The sequence below is a fragment of the Neovison vison genome, chromosome 1 (assembly GCF_020171115.1).
Source record: "Neovison vison isolate M4711 chromosome 1, ASM_NN_V1, whole genome shotgun sequence".
Lineage (NCBI taxonomy): Eukaryota > Metazoa > Chordata > Mammalia > Carnivora > Mustelidae > Neogale > Neogale vison.
This window is the reverse complement of record NC_058091.1, coordinates 101,181,929-101,200,140: the sequence shown is the minus strand read 5'-3', so window position 1 is coordinate 101,200,140 and position 18,212 is coordinate 101,181,929. Positions and strand designations below refer to the sequence as shown.

The following is an 18,212-nucleotide window of genomic DNA, read 5'->3' as shown; positions in this document are numbered from 1 at the left end:
CTGGATACAGTCTCTGAGACCTCCATATCCCCCAAGGAGGGTATTTCCCCTCAAACCTCCTTCAGATATGGCTATGGAGGAAGATGGATAAGAAAGAACCTTCCAGAGGGCAAAACGGGAACCAGAGAAGGTAATCCTTCCCAGTTAACAAAGAAAATCCACACTGCAAGAGAAGCTTCACAATGCCTATTAAGCAGGATTTCATTACTGTGTGCTATTATTCTCTCATTTTCCTTTGGAATGGAAACTTTTATTGAGGTTATGTTATCCCCGTTATATGCTATGCCTGTTACTGTATATATGGAGTACACACACACACACACACACACACATACATATAGGGTGTGTGTAGTGTTTGGTGTTTGTGTTGGAGCAGTTAACAAAACAAAGAGGCAACCCACAGACTGTTAGAAGATATTCACAAATGACACTACAGATAAAGGGCTGATACCTAAGATCTATAAAGAACTCCTCAAACTCAACACACACAAAACAGATAATCCTGTCAAAAAATGGGCAGAAGACATGAACAGACACTTCTCCAAAGAAGACATACAAATGGCTAACAGACACATGAAAAAATATTCATCATCACTGCCATCAGGGAGATTCAAATCAAAACCACATTGAGATACCACCTTATACCAGTTAGAATGGCCAAAGTCAACAAGACAGTAAACAATAAGTGTTGATAAGGATGTAGAGAGAGGGGAGAACTCTTACACTGTGGGTGGGAATACAAGTTGATGCAACCACTTTGGAAAACAGTGTGGAGATTCCTTAAGAAATTAATAATAGAGCTACCCTATTGCAATTGCACTCCTGGGTATTTACCCCAAAGATACAGATGTAGTGAAAAGAAGGGCCATCTGTACCCCAATGTTTATACAGCAACGGCCCAGTCACTAGACTGTGGAAAGAACCAAGATGCCCTTCAACAAACTAATGGATAAAGAAGATATGGGTTCATATATACAATGGAGTATTATACCTCCATCAGAAAGGAATACCGAACTTTTGTTATCAACATGGGTGGGAATGGAAGAGATTATGCTGAGTGAAATAAGTCAAGCAGAGAGAGTCAATCATCATATGGTTTCACTTACTTGTGGAACATAAGGAATAACACAGAGGACATTGAGAGATGGAGTGGAGAAGTGAGTTGGGGAAAATTGGAGGGGGAGACAAACCATGAAATACTGTAGAACAAACTGAGAAACAAACTGAGGGTTTTGGAGGGGAGGGGTGTGGGGGGTTGGGTGACGCTGGTGGTGGGTATTAAGGAGGACACGTATTGCATGGAGCACTGGGTATGGTGCATAAACAATGAATTTTGGAACACTGGAAAAATTAAATTTAAAAAAAGTTGCTGCACACAAATGTATGTATGAAAATCAATCAATTTCTATTATTCAACTATAGTTTAAAAATAGAATAGATTTGATTTGGAAGATTTGATTTAAAGCAGCAATTGTAATATTTAGTAATATCTAGAAATAATTATAGCCGAAGTTATATTAGAAAATTAATATTGAGAAGTTATTTTTATTGACAAAAACTTACTGAAAGTTATCAAGGAAAATCTACATACATGTACTGGAAGGCTCAATATCATTAAAAATATACAAAAACAAATGTCTGGTGGCAAGTAAAGAGTGGGTACTTTGAGCCGTACCCAGGACGCCAAGGGGTGGGCAGGCAGTTGAGAACCTGTAGGTCCCTAGGAAGTGGCAGGAGGCAGGAGCATATATGAGCTAAGGCTCCAAGCACTGCACTTATGCTCCATTGGAATCTATTTACAAAACACAACTTCATGATGCAATTAATAAAAACTTCAAGAACATGAGGCCCCAAGCTCAGGGCCCTTCTGAGCACACAGCCTGTGTGACTACGCTGACCATTCTCTTGCTTTCACATAATGGAATTTTGTTGGTTTACTGGGCCTCAGAATTTTTAATCTCTTGGTGATTCTCATATGCAGTAAAGATTGAGAACTACTGTCATAGATAATATCATGTGTGTGTATTTCTGTTATGTATCATGCATATGTGTACTGCTGTATAGTTGTTTACCTCTGAATCTGGGAAGAAAGGATAGGATATGAAGAAACACTTAAAAAAAAAACTTAAAAATGGGGACCCCTGGGTGGTTCAGTGGATCTGACTCTTGATTTTGGCTCAGGTCATGATCTCAGGTTTTTGGGAGGGAACTGGGAGTGAGACTCTGTGTTCAGCAGGAGTCTGCTTGTCCCTCTCCCTCAGCTCCTTCAGGAATTCACTCACATACCTCTCTCTCAAATAATAAATAAAATCTTTTTTAAAAAACAAAAAATAATGGTAATGTTCTTTATCTTAAATTGAATGGTAGATATATTATTTTCTATACATGTCTCTCTTTTTTTTTAAAGATTTTATTTATTTATTTGACAGACAGAGATCACAAGCAGGCAGAGAAGCAGGTGGAGGGGGTTGGGGTGGGGAGCAGGCTCCCTGCTGAGCAGAGAGCCCAATTCTGGGCTCAATCCCAGGACCCTGAGATCATGACCTGAGCTGAAGGCAGAGGCTTTAACCCACTGAACCACCCAGGTGTCCCCATACATGTATTTTTTAAAAAATCGTTCCCAAATTATGCTTTTTTCAGGTATAGGTAACATTGTGGTATGCTAGTTTCAGGTATACAGTGTTAACGATTCACAGTTCTAAAGTTCTATACATTACTCAGTACTCATCAGCATAAGTGCACTCTTAATCCCCTTCGCCTATTTCACTCATCCACCTCCTCTCTGGCAACCACCAGTTTGTCATCTATAGTTTAAAAGTCTGTTTTTGGTTTTGTATTCTGCTTTTTCTTTGACAACTATTAATGGCAGTGGAGATTACCCAGTTGAAGAATGGTTGACTATTCAAGAAATGATTTTAAAACTTGCTATTTACATAACCCAGATAACACATAGCAGGTCAAGATCTGAGCCAAAGCCCAAATATAACAGATCATCACTTCTCCCTAAGAGATTATGAAATTAAGATTATTTTAAGAGATGTGCAGATTAGTGAATTCTCACATATCAATACAAATTTCTGATACAGGTAACAAAAGTTCCACTTACTGATACTAAAAAAGGCAGATGTTTCAGGCAAAGAATATGAGTAGGTCAAAGACAGAACATTTCCAACAAACCACTGAACAAATGTTCAGCATCACTTATCATAAAAATGTCAATTAAAACATTAAGATTTTTCTAAGAATGTAATTGGAACAAGCTTTTTTTCCCCCTCGTTTTAACCAAATTTAAAAATATAAAAACCCAATGGTCTACTAATCTCACTGTTTGAAATATAGTCTATTGAAATGCCAACTAAAATGTGCAATGACATTTATTGTAACAATGCCTATCATAATAAACAATCACTTTCAACATAAATGTCCACATTATTAGTTATAGATTAAATAAATTATGGTATACACATGTGTACGCATGTGTGTGTGCACATGTACCGTGGGATGTTATGCAACTTTAAAAAAAAAATAAAGTTATCAAATATGTATGTATTACAAACGTCCCACCATATATTTTCAAGTTAAAAAGCAAATTGTTGGAAAAAAAAAAAAAAAGCAAATTGTACAATGAATTCTGGAACACTGAAAAGAAATAAAATAAAATAAAATAAAAAACAAAAACAAAACAAAACAGAACAAAAAGCAAATTGTAAAGAATTATGTATAGTTTCATTCCATTAAAAAAGTTGTGTATATGTATGCATCAGTGTGAGGGGGGGCATGCATGCATACATGCATCTAAGGTTTTCAAGTTACGTATGTATTACAATAAAAAATGTTTCAAGATAATGTGCATCGACTTTGTTAACCTTGACTCTCTTTAAAGAATGGGATTAGGGGCAGAATTTTTTATTTTTGTTTTCTTTAAATTTTGTTTAAACTTCTATTATATCTGTATTGATATGCTTTCCATTTCCCATAGGATTTAATAGAGAAAGGTAGTCTCTTTTTATTTTTATTCTTTAAAAATCGTTCTTCAAAAGGAAAAGAAAAAAACCGAGTCTTTAGAGGCAGAATAGCAAGGATGTGTCCAAATCTCTTTTACTACAGTTGACATTAAAAAAGGCAATGTTGAGCAAGGCAAAATAGAACATTCCTGTCAGTGCCAGGTACCCTCACATATGCAGATTGAGTCCTTCAAGGGAACAAGGAAACACAGCAGTGCTCTTTCTGTTCCTTCCATTTCTGGAAGCTTCTCTGTCTAAACCAGTTCCTCTCTCCTCCATTTTACCCACCTCTCTCTGAGCTCTGTCATAAACTTGCTCTGTGCTGCAAGATATCGGGGAAAAGGAAGTCTGTATGGATCCAAAAGTGTGAAGTTAAGAGGAAGTTAGTGGCCAAATACATAATTTGTTCAGGAAAAAGCTAATTTGCCTAAATCCAGTCCTGCACGCAGGAATGGAGGTAGGTTCTTCTGCCTGTTTTCAAAACTAGCAGAACTAAGAGGTTCCCACGGTGAGGACTTTGTAGCATGCGCAGATTCGAGCTTGTCTTTACCATTTCATAGGCAGGAAGGAAAACAGAGCAGCCTCCATAGCAGGTTCCAAGTGAGCCAGCCTGGGTTTAATCCTAAGGCTGCTGCCTGCTCCTGGGTGTAGAACCCTGAGCAAGCCATTTTATCCCTTAGATTCCTTTTCCTCATGTATGAAATGGAGAAAATAATAGTATCTAACTCACTGAAATGTTAAGACTAGATGAGAAAATGTAACTGAAAAATAAGCATTCAATAAATGCTAACTACTCTACAATTATTTGTAATTATTATAAGACTGGCTTGGAGACATCCATGCTGATTATTTCCAGATGAACTTGTGCTCCAAGTGTTTTTCAAACTTCAGGCAACAACAGATTAGCTAGTCATGAAGTCATTTTAGTGGGAGTAGTCAGCGTTGTAATTAATGGACAGTTAATGGAATAATTAATATAACGGAAGACATTGCACATCAAAAACTAATGTAACATGCCTTGCCTTCTGCCATCTGGGGTCAAATGAATTTGAAAAATAATGCTTCTAAGCCAAACAAAGGTGGCAAGCTGAAAATCTTCCAAAACTACCCTCTCAGCCCTACTCCATTCAGCTCCTTTCAAGAAGAGTGAGCCAAAGCTCAAGAGCTTTGCAAAGGAGCTACATGGACAAATCATTTTGATGATGCATGAGCACGCCACAGTGATGTGAGTACTCAGGATGGAAACATGTTAGGGAAATGGTTCCTTCAAAACTGTCGTTGTGCTTCTTCTCAGTACCTGGAACAGGGAATAAGGGTTTGTAAGAACTAGCCAGGCTGAAGGACTTAGTTCTTGCTTTGTTTTGAAACATTTCCGATCAATTCAAGAACTATGACGGAAGGCCATGAACGTTCCTTTAATTCTTCAAAGCTATCACTTGAAACTCCTACTTTTAGTAAGTGATGTTTGAAAAGAAAATCTCACAAAGTTTAGTCTAAGTGAGTAAAGAAAGTGAAAGAGTTTTGAATTTTCATTTGTCCAAAACATTACATAGTACTTCGATGTTTATGGCTTTTTAAGTGTCCATTTCTCTTGTTTTTCTACAAATGTTTTTGGCTGTATACAGGTTACAGCAGCTAAACACAATGCACATAAAGTATAACAATGATTAAAAACACATGGGAGAAAATCAGACTCGGAACTGGAATTAGGTTGTCAGAACTGGCATTTTTAGGAACTGATTTACTGCTGACATATAGGCTCTTCCTATTTTTTTTTTTCCTGGATATCATTTAATATGGAAAAACCCACTTATAAATTACCATGGTAATATAACTGTATTTATTTCTGCTGGTTTAAATTATTTTATTTGGTATTTCCTTCTATAATGCTATTAACCATTCCTTATAAGTACCTTTAGTTCTAACAGAATTATCCATCTAATATTCCATTATTTATGGAATATGGCTCAACACAAGTAATGTTACAATTTTCCACTCTGTATCATGATTTCAGTTGAATATGAAATTTGATTTGAAATGGTGCTAATTATAGAAATTGTAAAAATTCCACAGAGACCTCTGTTGGAATTAAAACCATACACTCTGAGTTGTGTATCTATTATCTAATACACAACAAATCACAATTTTGATCACATTAGTTAATGTGTATCTCGTTAGTATCTAAGAAAAAAGAAAACATTTAAAATGTGTGTATCTATATATAATTAAATGGGCATGGTATAGATATATTCATAATAACATCTATCAAATTTGTGTAAATATAAAGATCTGGTTTGCAATAAAACAGTAAACATCTATGATTTTCTCCTGGGAATAGTATTTGCAGGTTCCATGGTTACAATGAAGAGCCAGTGGGCCTGGGGATATTTTAAGACATGGATAGCTGTAAGGACAAACCCTTGAAGATGGATGATAGAGATGTCTTGAATTAATATGTGATCACATCCTTAGATTTTTTTTTTCTATAAGATGCCTACACATATTTTTGTCAACCACTTGCTTATTCTGAGGCTCTGGGCAAATTAGTAAAATTCCTAAATCTCAGTTTTTTAATTCATAATATTGAGTAAATATTACCTTTAAAGAATATGTTTCCAGCCTCTCATTACAGGTAGATGAGCAGACATGTTAAAGACCAAGAGCAGAAAAACTAAATCCAAGAGTCAATGTTTTACAGAGATTGGGACAGCTGTATTAGATGATTAAATTAATGATCACCCAAAGACTCTATTATAATAAAATATAATATAATATATAATATAATATAATAAAAATATATATCCTTGTATAGTTTCCTCTCATAGTGATTCTAGATTTGGTTATGGGACTTTCTCTGTCCAATAAGACATTAGCAAATGTGACAGATGCAGATAATTGCAACATGCAGATCAGGGCTTACCTGCTGGGAATGCTGATGTCACCTGTGTAAGAGTCCAGAGTCAACTGCTAAAGAGGACACATGAGGAGAATCATGCATCCCAGTCAGTAGTGCTTGCTGGATATCATCTTGGACCATCCAGCCTCAGCTGAATCCCTTGATGACAGTAGCTACTTGAGTGGCCCCCAGCAAGACCATCAGAAGAACCACACAACTAAGCTAAGCCCATTGTCCAGAATTATGAGCCAATAAGTGGTTATTTTAAGCTTCTACATTTTGGGGTTGTTGTTCATGGTAGATAACTGACATACTGAGTAATCTTGTAGGTTAAATCCTTCATGCTATTGATATTGAAATCAATAAATAATACCTAGGAGTGGCCAACCATATACATTAAAACACATATACCACTTACATATAAATGACTAAAATGACAAATACACAAAACATAATCAGAAAATACATTTTAAAATGGAATAGCAGGTGCACCAGTGTGGCTTAGTCAGCGGTTGGGCATTTGTCTTCAGCTCAGGTCATGATCCCATGGTCCTAGGCTTGACCCTCACATTGGGCTTCCTGCTCAGCAGGGAGTCTGCTTCTCCCTCTGCCTCCTCAACCTGTGCCCCCCCCCACTGGCTTGCGATCTCTCTCTCTCTCAAATAAATAAAATCCTTTAAAAAAACTTTTAAAAAGATAAAATGGAATAGCAAACATAAGGTTGTCTTTGTTAAATTTTCTATGCTGGATTATTACTTTGTGCTGCATAGACCAAAAAAAAAAAAAAAAAAAAAAGTATGATTTACTGAATATATAAAACTTACCGAAACATGATCTTCTATGAAGCATGTGTTGGAAAATCTTACACAGAGATTCTTCACTTTGTGTAATGGTCCTACAGGTGCACTGTACTTGAAGGACTGTCCCAAAGGTACCAATATAAGCTGCTTTGCAGTCATCACTTCCTGAGCAAATGAGGTCCTGCTGGCTTAAGGTACTGATGCAGAGCTCATCTTCATGGCACTTTCTAGTCACATGCTGCCAACATTTTGATTGAAATGTTCTATAGCGCCTCCTAGAAACAATCAAGAAATGCAATTCCTCTGAATAATATTATCTTGCAATAGCACATGATGTTGCCTCAGCTAATGAAAGACTGGCCTCAAACAAAAGACCTTCTAAACCCCAGTACATAGCTGAACACAGAGTTAGTACATACAGGCATCCTAACAGAGACTGTCAAAGAAGAGAAACCTTGTGAATTATTTTCCTTTCGTGATGAAAGACAGAGGCTAAGTTTAGGATTCCCTGGATGAATCATCCTTCACTACTAATTTTAATTCAATGGGTGATGCTTTGCAGTATAAACTACTTGGTGGAATTATTAGCAGGATTTTTTAACAGAATGTACTTTTGTGGCTAGCATTTGGCCCCTGTCTCACACCAAGTGATTTCATATAAGTCTCTTGACCTTTCCAGCCAGTTCTCACACAGGATGGAAGGGACTATACCTTTTTCTCAATATTTCTGAGCAGACTAATGAGAATTTATAAAAACTTTGAGCTTCTCCGGCAGTAAGAGCTAATTTAAAGCAAGAATTAGGAGTTTATTTAATGACTGAGATAATCCATTAGAATGATATCAATTCATAACTTTTCTGACTATGTATTTGATTTGTGCTATACTGGATTTGAATGAAAAGTCTGGATAATGTACAATAATTTCATTTTTAAAACTTTCACAGAAAGAAGATATTCTCAGTGCAACCAAGGGTGTTAATCTGACTACTTAATATTTACCACCTAAAATTACTTCTTACCCTTTCTTGAACAGATCACTGTCAAACAAGCATGAAAATCCTCTGAGTATATAGGCATTTATCATGAGCTTACTTGTCCACATGGTGCTACTCCTCTTATCCAGAAATATTATTTTTAATAATTTCATATTTTAAGTAACTTTAAAGGAATCAGTTTTTTAATGTAATGGGAAAAATAATCAGTGCCTATTAAATTTTATATTTAAGAAATTCCTACAAAAGTTTTGAGCCAGAAGAACAATTTAATGCAGTTAAAGGTTTTATGGAAAATATTATGTAAATCCAAGTGTTGACAGTATGGTTTATCCTTTATGAGTTGATAGAGAGTAGTTTGTACCTAGGAGTCATTTACTCATTTTTAAATATGTGTTTTGCTATAGTTAAGTCGTGTGACTTATCTACTCTTAGAAGTTATTTCATTCAGAAAATTAGCTGTGAAATTCAGAAAAAAATGCAAATGTGACAATGTGACCCTTCTTGCTGAGCTATCACACACTAAACTACTCTTCCACATTAAATGTTTATTTTGATCTTTAAGTGATTTTGCTATTTATGGAGTTTTATTTATTTAAATGAAATTAAATAGTCCCGGATTCAAGACACTGGGAAAACTGATATGAAGATTTTTTTTGAAGAGAAGCAAAAGATGAATCCATATATTAAATTATATAATTTAACGTTGGTTGTTTAAATAAAGCTCCTTGACCTGGTAACATCAATGTTACAAATCATTTTGATTCATCAGATTTATTCAGTACTCTCATTCTTTGCTGCATTTTCTTATTTGTCCAAAGAGGCCCACTTCACTGTGAATTTCTTACCACACAAAAGATAAATTCATCTTGAATATACAAGGAAATGTGTTAATGAAGACTGTAGTGAGGGAAAGAAAAAGTCAGTGTTGAATTAGATTTATGGCTCCCAAGAGTAATTACCTGCAAAGGTTCCATCTAGTCTCAACTACCAGCAAGAGTAGAAGTTTTAAAAAGTCAACCAGTTCATTCTTACTTCTGCTCAACATCCTCCAGAATCCCTCCCTTTCCCTGGGAGCAAAATCCAAGTCCTTAGTGTCCCCCTAAGCCCTATGTGATCTAAGCCTGCCTGCCCCACCATTCCAGTTTAACGTCTAACTGCATCTCCTACTGCTCTCCCCCAGGTTCATTGCTTTTTGAACATGCTGTATTTTTTCCTTAACATTAGTTGATCTGTTTGGTATCTCTTTTTTCAGATGCTTACTGAGAGAGGCTCACTTTCCCATATCTTCGAATCTGGTAAAATGCTCCCTACTGGGAACTCACTGTTGGCACTGCAGCTCTTTCTGCCCATTCACAGAGGCACTCATTCTGTCCTCTCCCTTTGCCTGTTAATCTCTACAACACTCATTACCTTAGACTATACCTTTTGACTTACTTATTATCCTTCTCCCCCTACTAGAAGATAAGTACCCCCCCACCAGGACAAGCATTTTGCCCTTGTGTGCACTGATGCCTGAATAGTAGTAGGTGCTTGATAATTATTTAAATAAACAAATAAATGACTGTCATTACTCCCCTTGAAAATCAAGGGTGTGAGGTTGGGAAGAGGAGAATGGGTACATTTCTGACATCATAGCATACATATGTGCTGGGGATGTCCAAACTGGAGTCAAGCTATCTTCTCCTCCCGGATCTCTAGCCTAAGAGAGAAAGATTCATTTTGAGGTTTGAAGAGGTGCCATGTCAAAACTCTATGGCATTTAACGACCTTGAGTCATCATACTAAAGACCAAATTAAACTGACATGCCAGGCAGGTCTATTTACTAATTCATTAGTCTCACTTGGGTGTATAATTTTAATAATACTATTTCATGGCTACCAGATCCTGACACACTGAATTTACTTATTCCAAAAACATGAATTTCAAAAAGGACACTACACATGTACCTCAGATTGAAAAATACAAGTCGTCTGGCTTTGTTTACATCATGTTGGATGAGGGTGGGAACTCCAGCTAATGTAATGAGATCAAGTGTTAGGACTGGACTGTAACAAATAAGGTGCCGAAATAAGAAAGTAAGGTATGCGTGTTTTTACTCACCTGCATAATTCATCATTTCGGCAGCTGTGAATTACATCGAGGCAAGTAGGGGGTGGAACTATGTTCACTGCACATGGCTTGCTGTGAAGAGCTTCTTTGGACTGCTGACAAGGGATATCAGATTGAGCACAGTCACAAAAAGCCAACATCTGGGCAATGTTAAAAGGCATATTCTGATAGAAGAACCGTATGGCTGCTTGGCAGTGTTTCACATCACACAGATTTCCATTTGCTGAGCAAGCTTTAAGGTAAGGGGCCAACTGTGTGTTACAGACCATATCCCCTACACACGCCTCTGCCACTTCCAAACAGGACTGGATTCCTTTGATTCCTGAAAGCAAGGATATGTCCGGGTCATGGAAAAGTAAACACAAATCTGTACATACAGAATCTGCAAAACACTGAGAAGTCTATGAGCAAAACGCAATGATGTACCAATGTGCTACTTGGGGCCAACATTACTTTCTCCGCAGCCCTCCCCCAAGAGTTAGTATAAATTAGCAGTGGACTATTTGAATCATCTTTCATTTATACTGGGTACATGTTGTGATCTAGAAACCATGGGGAGTGTGTAGGGCTAAAACTGAGTGGAAAAAAAAAATCTTGAGTCCAAGTTTCTCAAACACAATAAATCCTCAGAAATTGCATTTGAGGTCTATAGCTTATGGTGGTTCATGGGCTCAAATCAAAATGATTTTTGTTCTGTTGCACCTTTTATTTTGGGCAAAAATCTTGACTAAAGGCTCCACAGAGTTACGTATTTATTCTAGCACATAAAGATGTTCATATTCTGGAAAACACAACTACATGTGAGTGCCTCCACAACCTCCCCCTCAAACATATATACACAAAAACAGCCTCAAACAATTAACTTATGTGATCAAAATACCTGTGAAACTTAACCAAGATCTAGTCTTTGGTTTTAATTATAATGTATTCCTCAGCATAATTGTAAACAGAGGATGAATAGGTGAAACAGTTACTTAGATACATGAATGGAAGAAATACAGTAATTTTGTTGCAATATTAGACTAGTAAAAAACCGCAGAATTCATTTCATATTGGCATATCTTTAAGAAAGCTAGTAACTATGTTTTAAATTATACTGTCTAGTATTTACAGTGTAGATAAAAAATATAATGTATAAATATTACCCTGATAGGGAAGAGTAGTTAGATTCCACTTGGATTGATTATCCTCTTCCATGTTACCTAGAAAGAAAATAAAGAGACTAATTCACTAGTGAACAATTTTTAAATTTAATAGAAGAATGTGGGTTATATTTTTATTTTGTTTTATTTTTTAAAAGATTTTATTTATTTATTTGACAGGCAGAGATCACAAGTAGGCAGAGAGGCAGGCAGAGAGAGAGGAGGAAGCAGGCTCCCCGCTGAGCAGGGAGCCTGATGCAAGGCTCTATCCCAGGATACTGGGATCACGACCCGAGCCGAAGGCAGAGGCTTTAACCCACTGAGCCACCCAGGCGCCCCTGTGGGTTAATTTTTAAATGAATAATCAGGAAATAATCCATTTGAGCTCATGTAACACTTATTTAGCCCTTGATACACAAAATTAGTTAAAGAAAAACACCCCCCACACACCTACAAATATCAAGTGAGTTAAACAGCCCTGCTCTGAGGATTTAGTTACTTGAAGATTTAAACAAATGCTGACAATCAGACCATGTGTATTGAAGTAAACAAAGAATCTGGGGAGAAATTACAGAAGCAATATTGTCTGAATTTTAAAAAAAAAAATTCTTCCTAGTAGAGTCTTAATTAAATTGAAATACAATTTAAGGATGATTTGCACCTCTGATTATCTTAGTCTCTTAGAATTTCTAGGAATTATAATCACAGAACTAGAGAATTGTTGATGGAAGGGAACTCTCTGGTCAGCTACTTCCAGATCTTTCATTCAAGAAGCATTGGCTGAGTTCCTACTATGTACCTGGTGTCAGACTGAAGACACAGTCTCCCTGTCCTGGAGCATCCACAGACTGACACAGAATACAGAGATCTAATAAAAAAAAAAAAATCCAAATAAAATATAAGGAGTGTGAATAGACATGTGCATAAAGTGCATAAAGTGATAGGGAAATAGTATGATCAGATTTGCATTTTAAAATAAAATTGAATTGTTGCCATTGACTATTAGGATAGTGACTTCTGTTATGATTTCATGATTCAATTTGTCCTTCCTTGAGCTGCCTGCACAGCCTTCCTGCCTGCCCATCTGCTGCCCATAAAAAGAAGGTATAAGCACAAGAAAATTCTTTCTTACCCCCAGTTGGGTCCAGAATCTGTTATTTTCTCAATTTGCTACCATATTGGCCCAAGATAGCATGCATTTCTCTGTTGACCTCATCTAGGCCATGGGCTTATTTATCATCTATAAGTGAATAACCACCCTCCTTAGACTTACACCTATTCTACAGATCCCATTTTGTTGTGTCATACACAGAATTTAGACAATAATTCCATATGTGGGGCTGCTAAATTTGATATATTTACTTGGGTATTTTATATCATTTTTGACTTAACATGTCCCAAACTGACCTCTGACTTCTCTGTCCCTTACTGAAGCTTCTTCCTCCTATGGTTGTTCTTGTAGTAGTTAATGAAAATAATGGCAGCTGTATCCTTCTAGTAACTCAGGACAAAAACCTTGAACTCAGCCTCCATTTCCTTTTTTTTTTTTTTCCCTTCCATCCTCACATGGTTTGCTACTAGCAAACTATATCCAGAACTGACAGCTTCTCAGAGTGGTCCATCATCTATCAATTTTTCTCTGTCATTATAAATGCTTCCTAACTGGTCTTCCTACTTGAGCCTTTGCTTGCCTTCTAGTCAATGATCAATTAAAAAAAAATTAGGATTATTCTTTTAAAAATAGGAACCAGATCATGACAATCTCTTAATGAAAACTCTTCAGAAATTTTCTGTATCCCTGAGGGAAAGAGCCAATGACCTAGAAAGTCCTACCTGATCTTGTCCTTGTTTTATTTCTGATCTTACCTCCCACACCCCTCTCCCATATTCTTTCTTCTACCGATGTGTCTCCCCTTAGCTCTTCCTCAAACCTCCAGACACAGGTCTAGTTGAAGGCCTTTAACTCTCCATTTCTCCTGCCTTAACTGCTCTTTTCCCAAATATCCACAAGGTTCATTCCCTTACTTCTTTTAGTCTTTGCTCAAACAGCAACTTAAGAGTGCAACTTCCTGGCTACCCTCTTAAAATTACAAATCACCCACTCAGACCTCTTTTTCCCTCTCTGCTTCAGTTTTCTCCTTAGCATTCATGTTGTTTAAAATATCCCTCTTATGCATGCCTGGGTGGCTCAGCTGGTTAAGCGATTGCCTTCAGCTCAGGTCATGATCCTGGAGTCCTGGGATGGAGACCTGCATCAGGCTTTCTGCTCAGCAGGGAGTCTGCTTCTTCCTCTGATCCTTTCTCATGCTCTCTCTCTCTCAAATAAATAAATAATATCTTTTTAAAAAAAAAAACATCTTATGTCATTAATCCTTCTAATTTTCTCTTTGTTCCCATACTGGATTCTGTGGCCCAGTACTAAGACACCCCCCAGGCTTTCATTTCCTCGACTGCAGAAAGTTTGGTTGGGTGATGACACACACCAGTTCCTTTCTAGGCATTGCCATCATTTGAAGAAAGTTGCCACAGACAAGGTGACAGACTTTCCCAGGGGACAGCTCATCCAGAAGGACTAGCCCAGAGGAGTGGTGCAAGGATCAGGTCCCTTTTGTCAATGTTCTTTCCATGCCCAAACTTCCTGTGGAATAAACTATATTGGTTGAGGCAGCTACTCTGTATTTCAGCTTCTCCCTCCACCTAATCCTGTTTTCTTTAGTTCCTTCTAGCTTCTGTTGCTAAACCCTCAGCTCAAACACATCTTTTGTGTGCAAACCTCTGTCTCAGAGTCTGTTGCCTGGGAAAATGATGCAAGATGCTCCTCAATGTAGAGTGTAAACTCCTAGAGAGCAACAAGTTGTTTGTTTCGTTTGCTTTTCCTCCAGGTCTGAGCATATGGGCTAAGACATGGTAGGGACTCAAAAGAAAGATCTATTAAATAAATAAATAAGAGCATGTAACCGCAATTTATTTATTTCTTTAATTTTTGAAATCTCCTAACAAACAACAAGCTTCTTGAATGAAGCCAGGTATTTGTTTTGTTATTGTGTTTTGTTTTGTTTTAATCGTGCTGTATAATACCTAGCACATTTAAATGTCTCATAAGTATTTTTCAAATGAATGAATGAGTGAATACAATTAACATTATGCTAAAACCTTTTAGCATTTCCCTTGCCTCTTAATAATCCATTTTGGACAAAGTCATGGCATTCATTTTTTATTTTTAATTTTCTAAGCGAAACAGGCAGAAATGACAAAGCAGGGATCAGAAGTTAAACATTCTTTAATTAATATATGTTCCTAAGTTCTTCTTTAGAATACCAACCTGAAAAAAAGTCCTGTTTGAATCCATCTTCATAGTTGTCACTGAAAGCTGAAACTTGATTCATCTGAGCATCCTGTATACAAATGTCTTCAAACAAACTTTTCCAAATTTCAGTGCACTCTGCTTTTGAAGGGTCGTTGCAATGACAATTCCACAATATCGTTTCTTTCAGGCTTTCTCTTAATGCAGCACACAGGTAGCCTCCATCTAGGGTCTTGCATTGTTCTGATTCCCTCCCGCAGGTTTTCTTAAAATTTTCATACAACAGAGAGCAATGTTCTGATTCTTGGCAAATATGTGCTGCTATGACACAGTCACTCTCTTTTCCAACCAATACTGATGTGTCTTTCTGAGGCAGCCATTGTGTGGTATTTGACTGTCCAGCCAAATGTAAAGACAGAGCTGATTCTTCTTTAATTAAAATTTTAAAAATTGACAAAAAATTAAATAAGTTCATTTACTTGTGATATTTTAATGTTTTACATAAAGTATATAAACTTGTTTTTAAGGCATATTATTTATTTTAGAGACAGAGATGGAGACAGAGTGAGTGAAGGGAGGGGCAGAGGAAAAGGGAGAGAGAGAATTCTCAAGCAGACTCCCCGCTAAGCACAGTGTCCTACCTGAGGCTCAATTCTAGGACCCTCAGATCATGACTTGAGCCGAAATCAAGAGTCTGGCACTCAAATGACTGAGCCACCCATGTGCCCCTAAGCTTATCTATTGTCTTTCAAAAACCATTAGAAAAATTTCAAGAGGGCTACAACAAATGATCCCGAATTTCTAAAAATTAAAACACTGATTATTGATAGTTTATATAATCACATAATGGTAATGCTCAATTGCTTTGGATGACATTTGGTTCTTATCATTTACTTTTGTCCAAAGTTTCATTACATTTTGATGATGACTGGTATAAATCGTGTGTAACTTAAGATACTTATAAAATAATAGATTATTTCCCTTGTATAAATTTTTATGGATTTCTCTTTTCTACTAGAAATGTACTCAAACTGTTTCTCCACCTTTTTAAAAAATTATCATTTTCCTCTTAACAAGCATTTTTAGACCTTTGTTTTTCTAAGTCACCAACCTCCTTGTAAAATTTTAATTCCACAGATATACTGTATATCTGTTTGGGAACTGGATGCATATCTCTGATTTAAATATAATAAAGAGTAAAAGATTTTTTGCCCAACCCCATGCACCAATTTTCATCCCCTGGAGGTTTTATTCCTCATTGAGAACACATGTTCTACTAGATAGTTCCAACAAACCCATAATACTATGAAAAAAAGAAAAGATGAGATGAGAAAAACAACTTCAACATGAGATTCCAAGTCAGCTTAGCATAGGCTTTATAATGTATACTGTCTACTTCTAAAACATCTTATCTTCTGAGGTACTTCAAAAAAGATATCCACAATAAAAAATTCCTTGACCCTACCATTCTTCCAAAAGTCATTTTTCCCCCCCTCTCGAGTATATGATCTTAAAAAAAAAAAAAAAGTTTAACTTTGTTTTGTTAAATTAGTTTTCTTTTACCTTAGTTTCTACAAGATACCCTTATACAAGACAAGGATAACATAATCAATTTCATGATATGAATATGTTTACTTAATAACTGCTAGGGGATCCTTACAAGCACTAGTCTAAGTCTAGCCTCTGTAATGCTGCGTATGTTTGAAAACATACACTACTATAGCATTTTGCACATTTCTCAAATAAAAACTCAAGACGCATTGTTATAATTATATAAATCAGGCTCCTTTACTAGAATAGAGGCCATCTCTTCTATTCCTTTTGGCTAGCATGCTTACATCCATAAGATACATCTGATTTAATGCTGTCCTCATATAATTAGTTCTATTACACATTGGTAATTATATATTTTGAAATAATCTATAAACCTGTCTATTTGTTCTATCAAACTGTCTATCTAAATATCTTTCTATTTATATATTTAATTAGCTGGGTTAAATGAAATAATATAGCTAAATGTCAATTTTCCTCTACTATGTTTTCAGCTATCAAGAGCTGGGACTGTTTTAGTCACTTCTTTTTTTTTTTTTTTTTTAAGATTTTATTTATTTGAGACAGAGAGAGTGAGAGGTAGCAGGTAGGGAGGGGCAGAAGGGGAAGGAGAGCATTTCAAGGAAGGAGAGCTGTGAATGCACAGCCCAATGTGCAGAACTCATCTCACAGTCCTGAAAGCATGGCCTGAGCTGAAATCAAGAGTCATAAGCTTAACCAACTGAGCCACCTAGGTGTCCCATGTTTTATTCAGCTTTATATCTATCCTTCAGCATTTATAAAATGTCTGCACATATTAACTAAATAATAAATACAGACAGACACATGATTTAGGGTCTCAAAAATATGTTTAACGAATTTAAAGTACTTACACGATATTCATTGGTCATTTACTAAGTATCAGGTATCAGGTACTACACTGGGTACTTTATCATATTAAGAAAACAAGAAAGCAATGCTAAAGCTGATTTTCTCAAGAAGTTTAAAAGATATCCATGAAGAATAGAAAAATACATGCCTATATATGTTGGGGAATGTTTTGAGAGTCTGAAGTGGGGAGAGAAGGAAGAAGAGTGGGAAGGGGACCAACAGGGGCATGGGGGAGAGACAGAGAGAGGGAGAGAGAGAGAGAAAGAGAGTAGATCATGGCTTGCTGGACTGATGATCAAAGAGTCTAGGAGGGTACCATAGTTAAGATAGGATGATTAATAATATTTTAATCGTTTCATTTCTCACTCTAGGCTCAATGAAAAGCAATCAGCTAATGCTTCCTGTATCCATAACAACTAGGTCTTGTCCATCATGAAGTGTATTTGTGAGGCTATGTCAGTGTTCTCTTCTACAATGTTTTTATATTCCTGGCTTATCAATATTGCCACATAGTTGTCTTTAGTAAGTGTCTATTGTGTG

The 18,212-nt window shown here is 36.5% G+C and overlaps 1 protein-coding gene across 1 annotated transcript in view; it reads right to left on the bottom strand.

Annotated features, from left to right (window-relative positions):
• Window positions 1–18,212, bottom strand: part of GFRAL (GDNF family receptor alpha like) — a 54,586-nt gene that overhangs the window by 25,267 nt on the left and 11,107 nt on the right. The window contains 3 exon segments of the mRNA XM_044242372.1: window positions 7,725–7,975; window positions 10,797–11,127; window positions 11,951–12,007. Of these exon segments, the coding sequence (XP_044098307.1) occupies window positions 7,725–7,975; window positions 10,797–11,127; window positions 11,951–12,007 (639 nt within the window).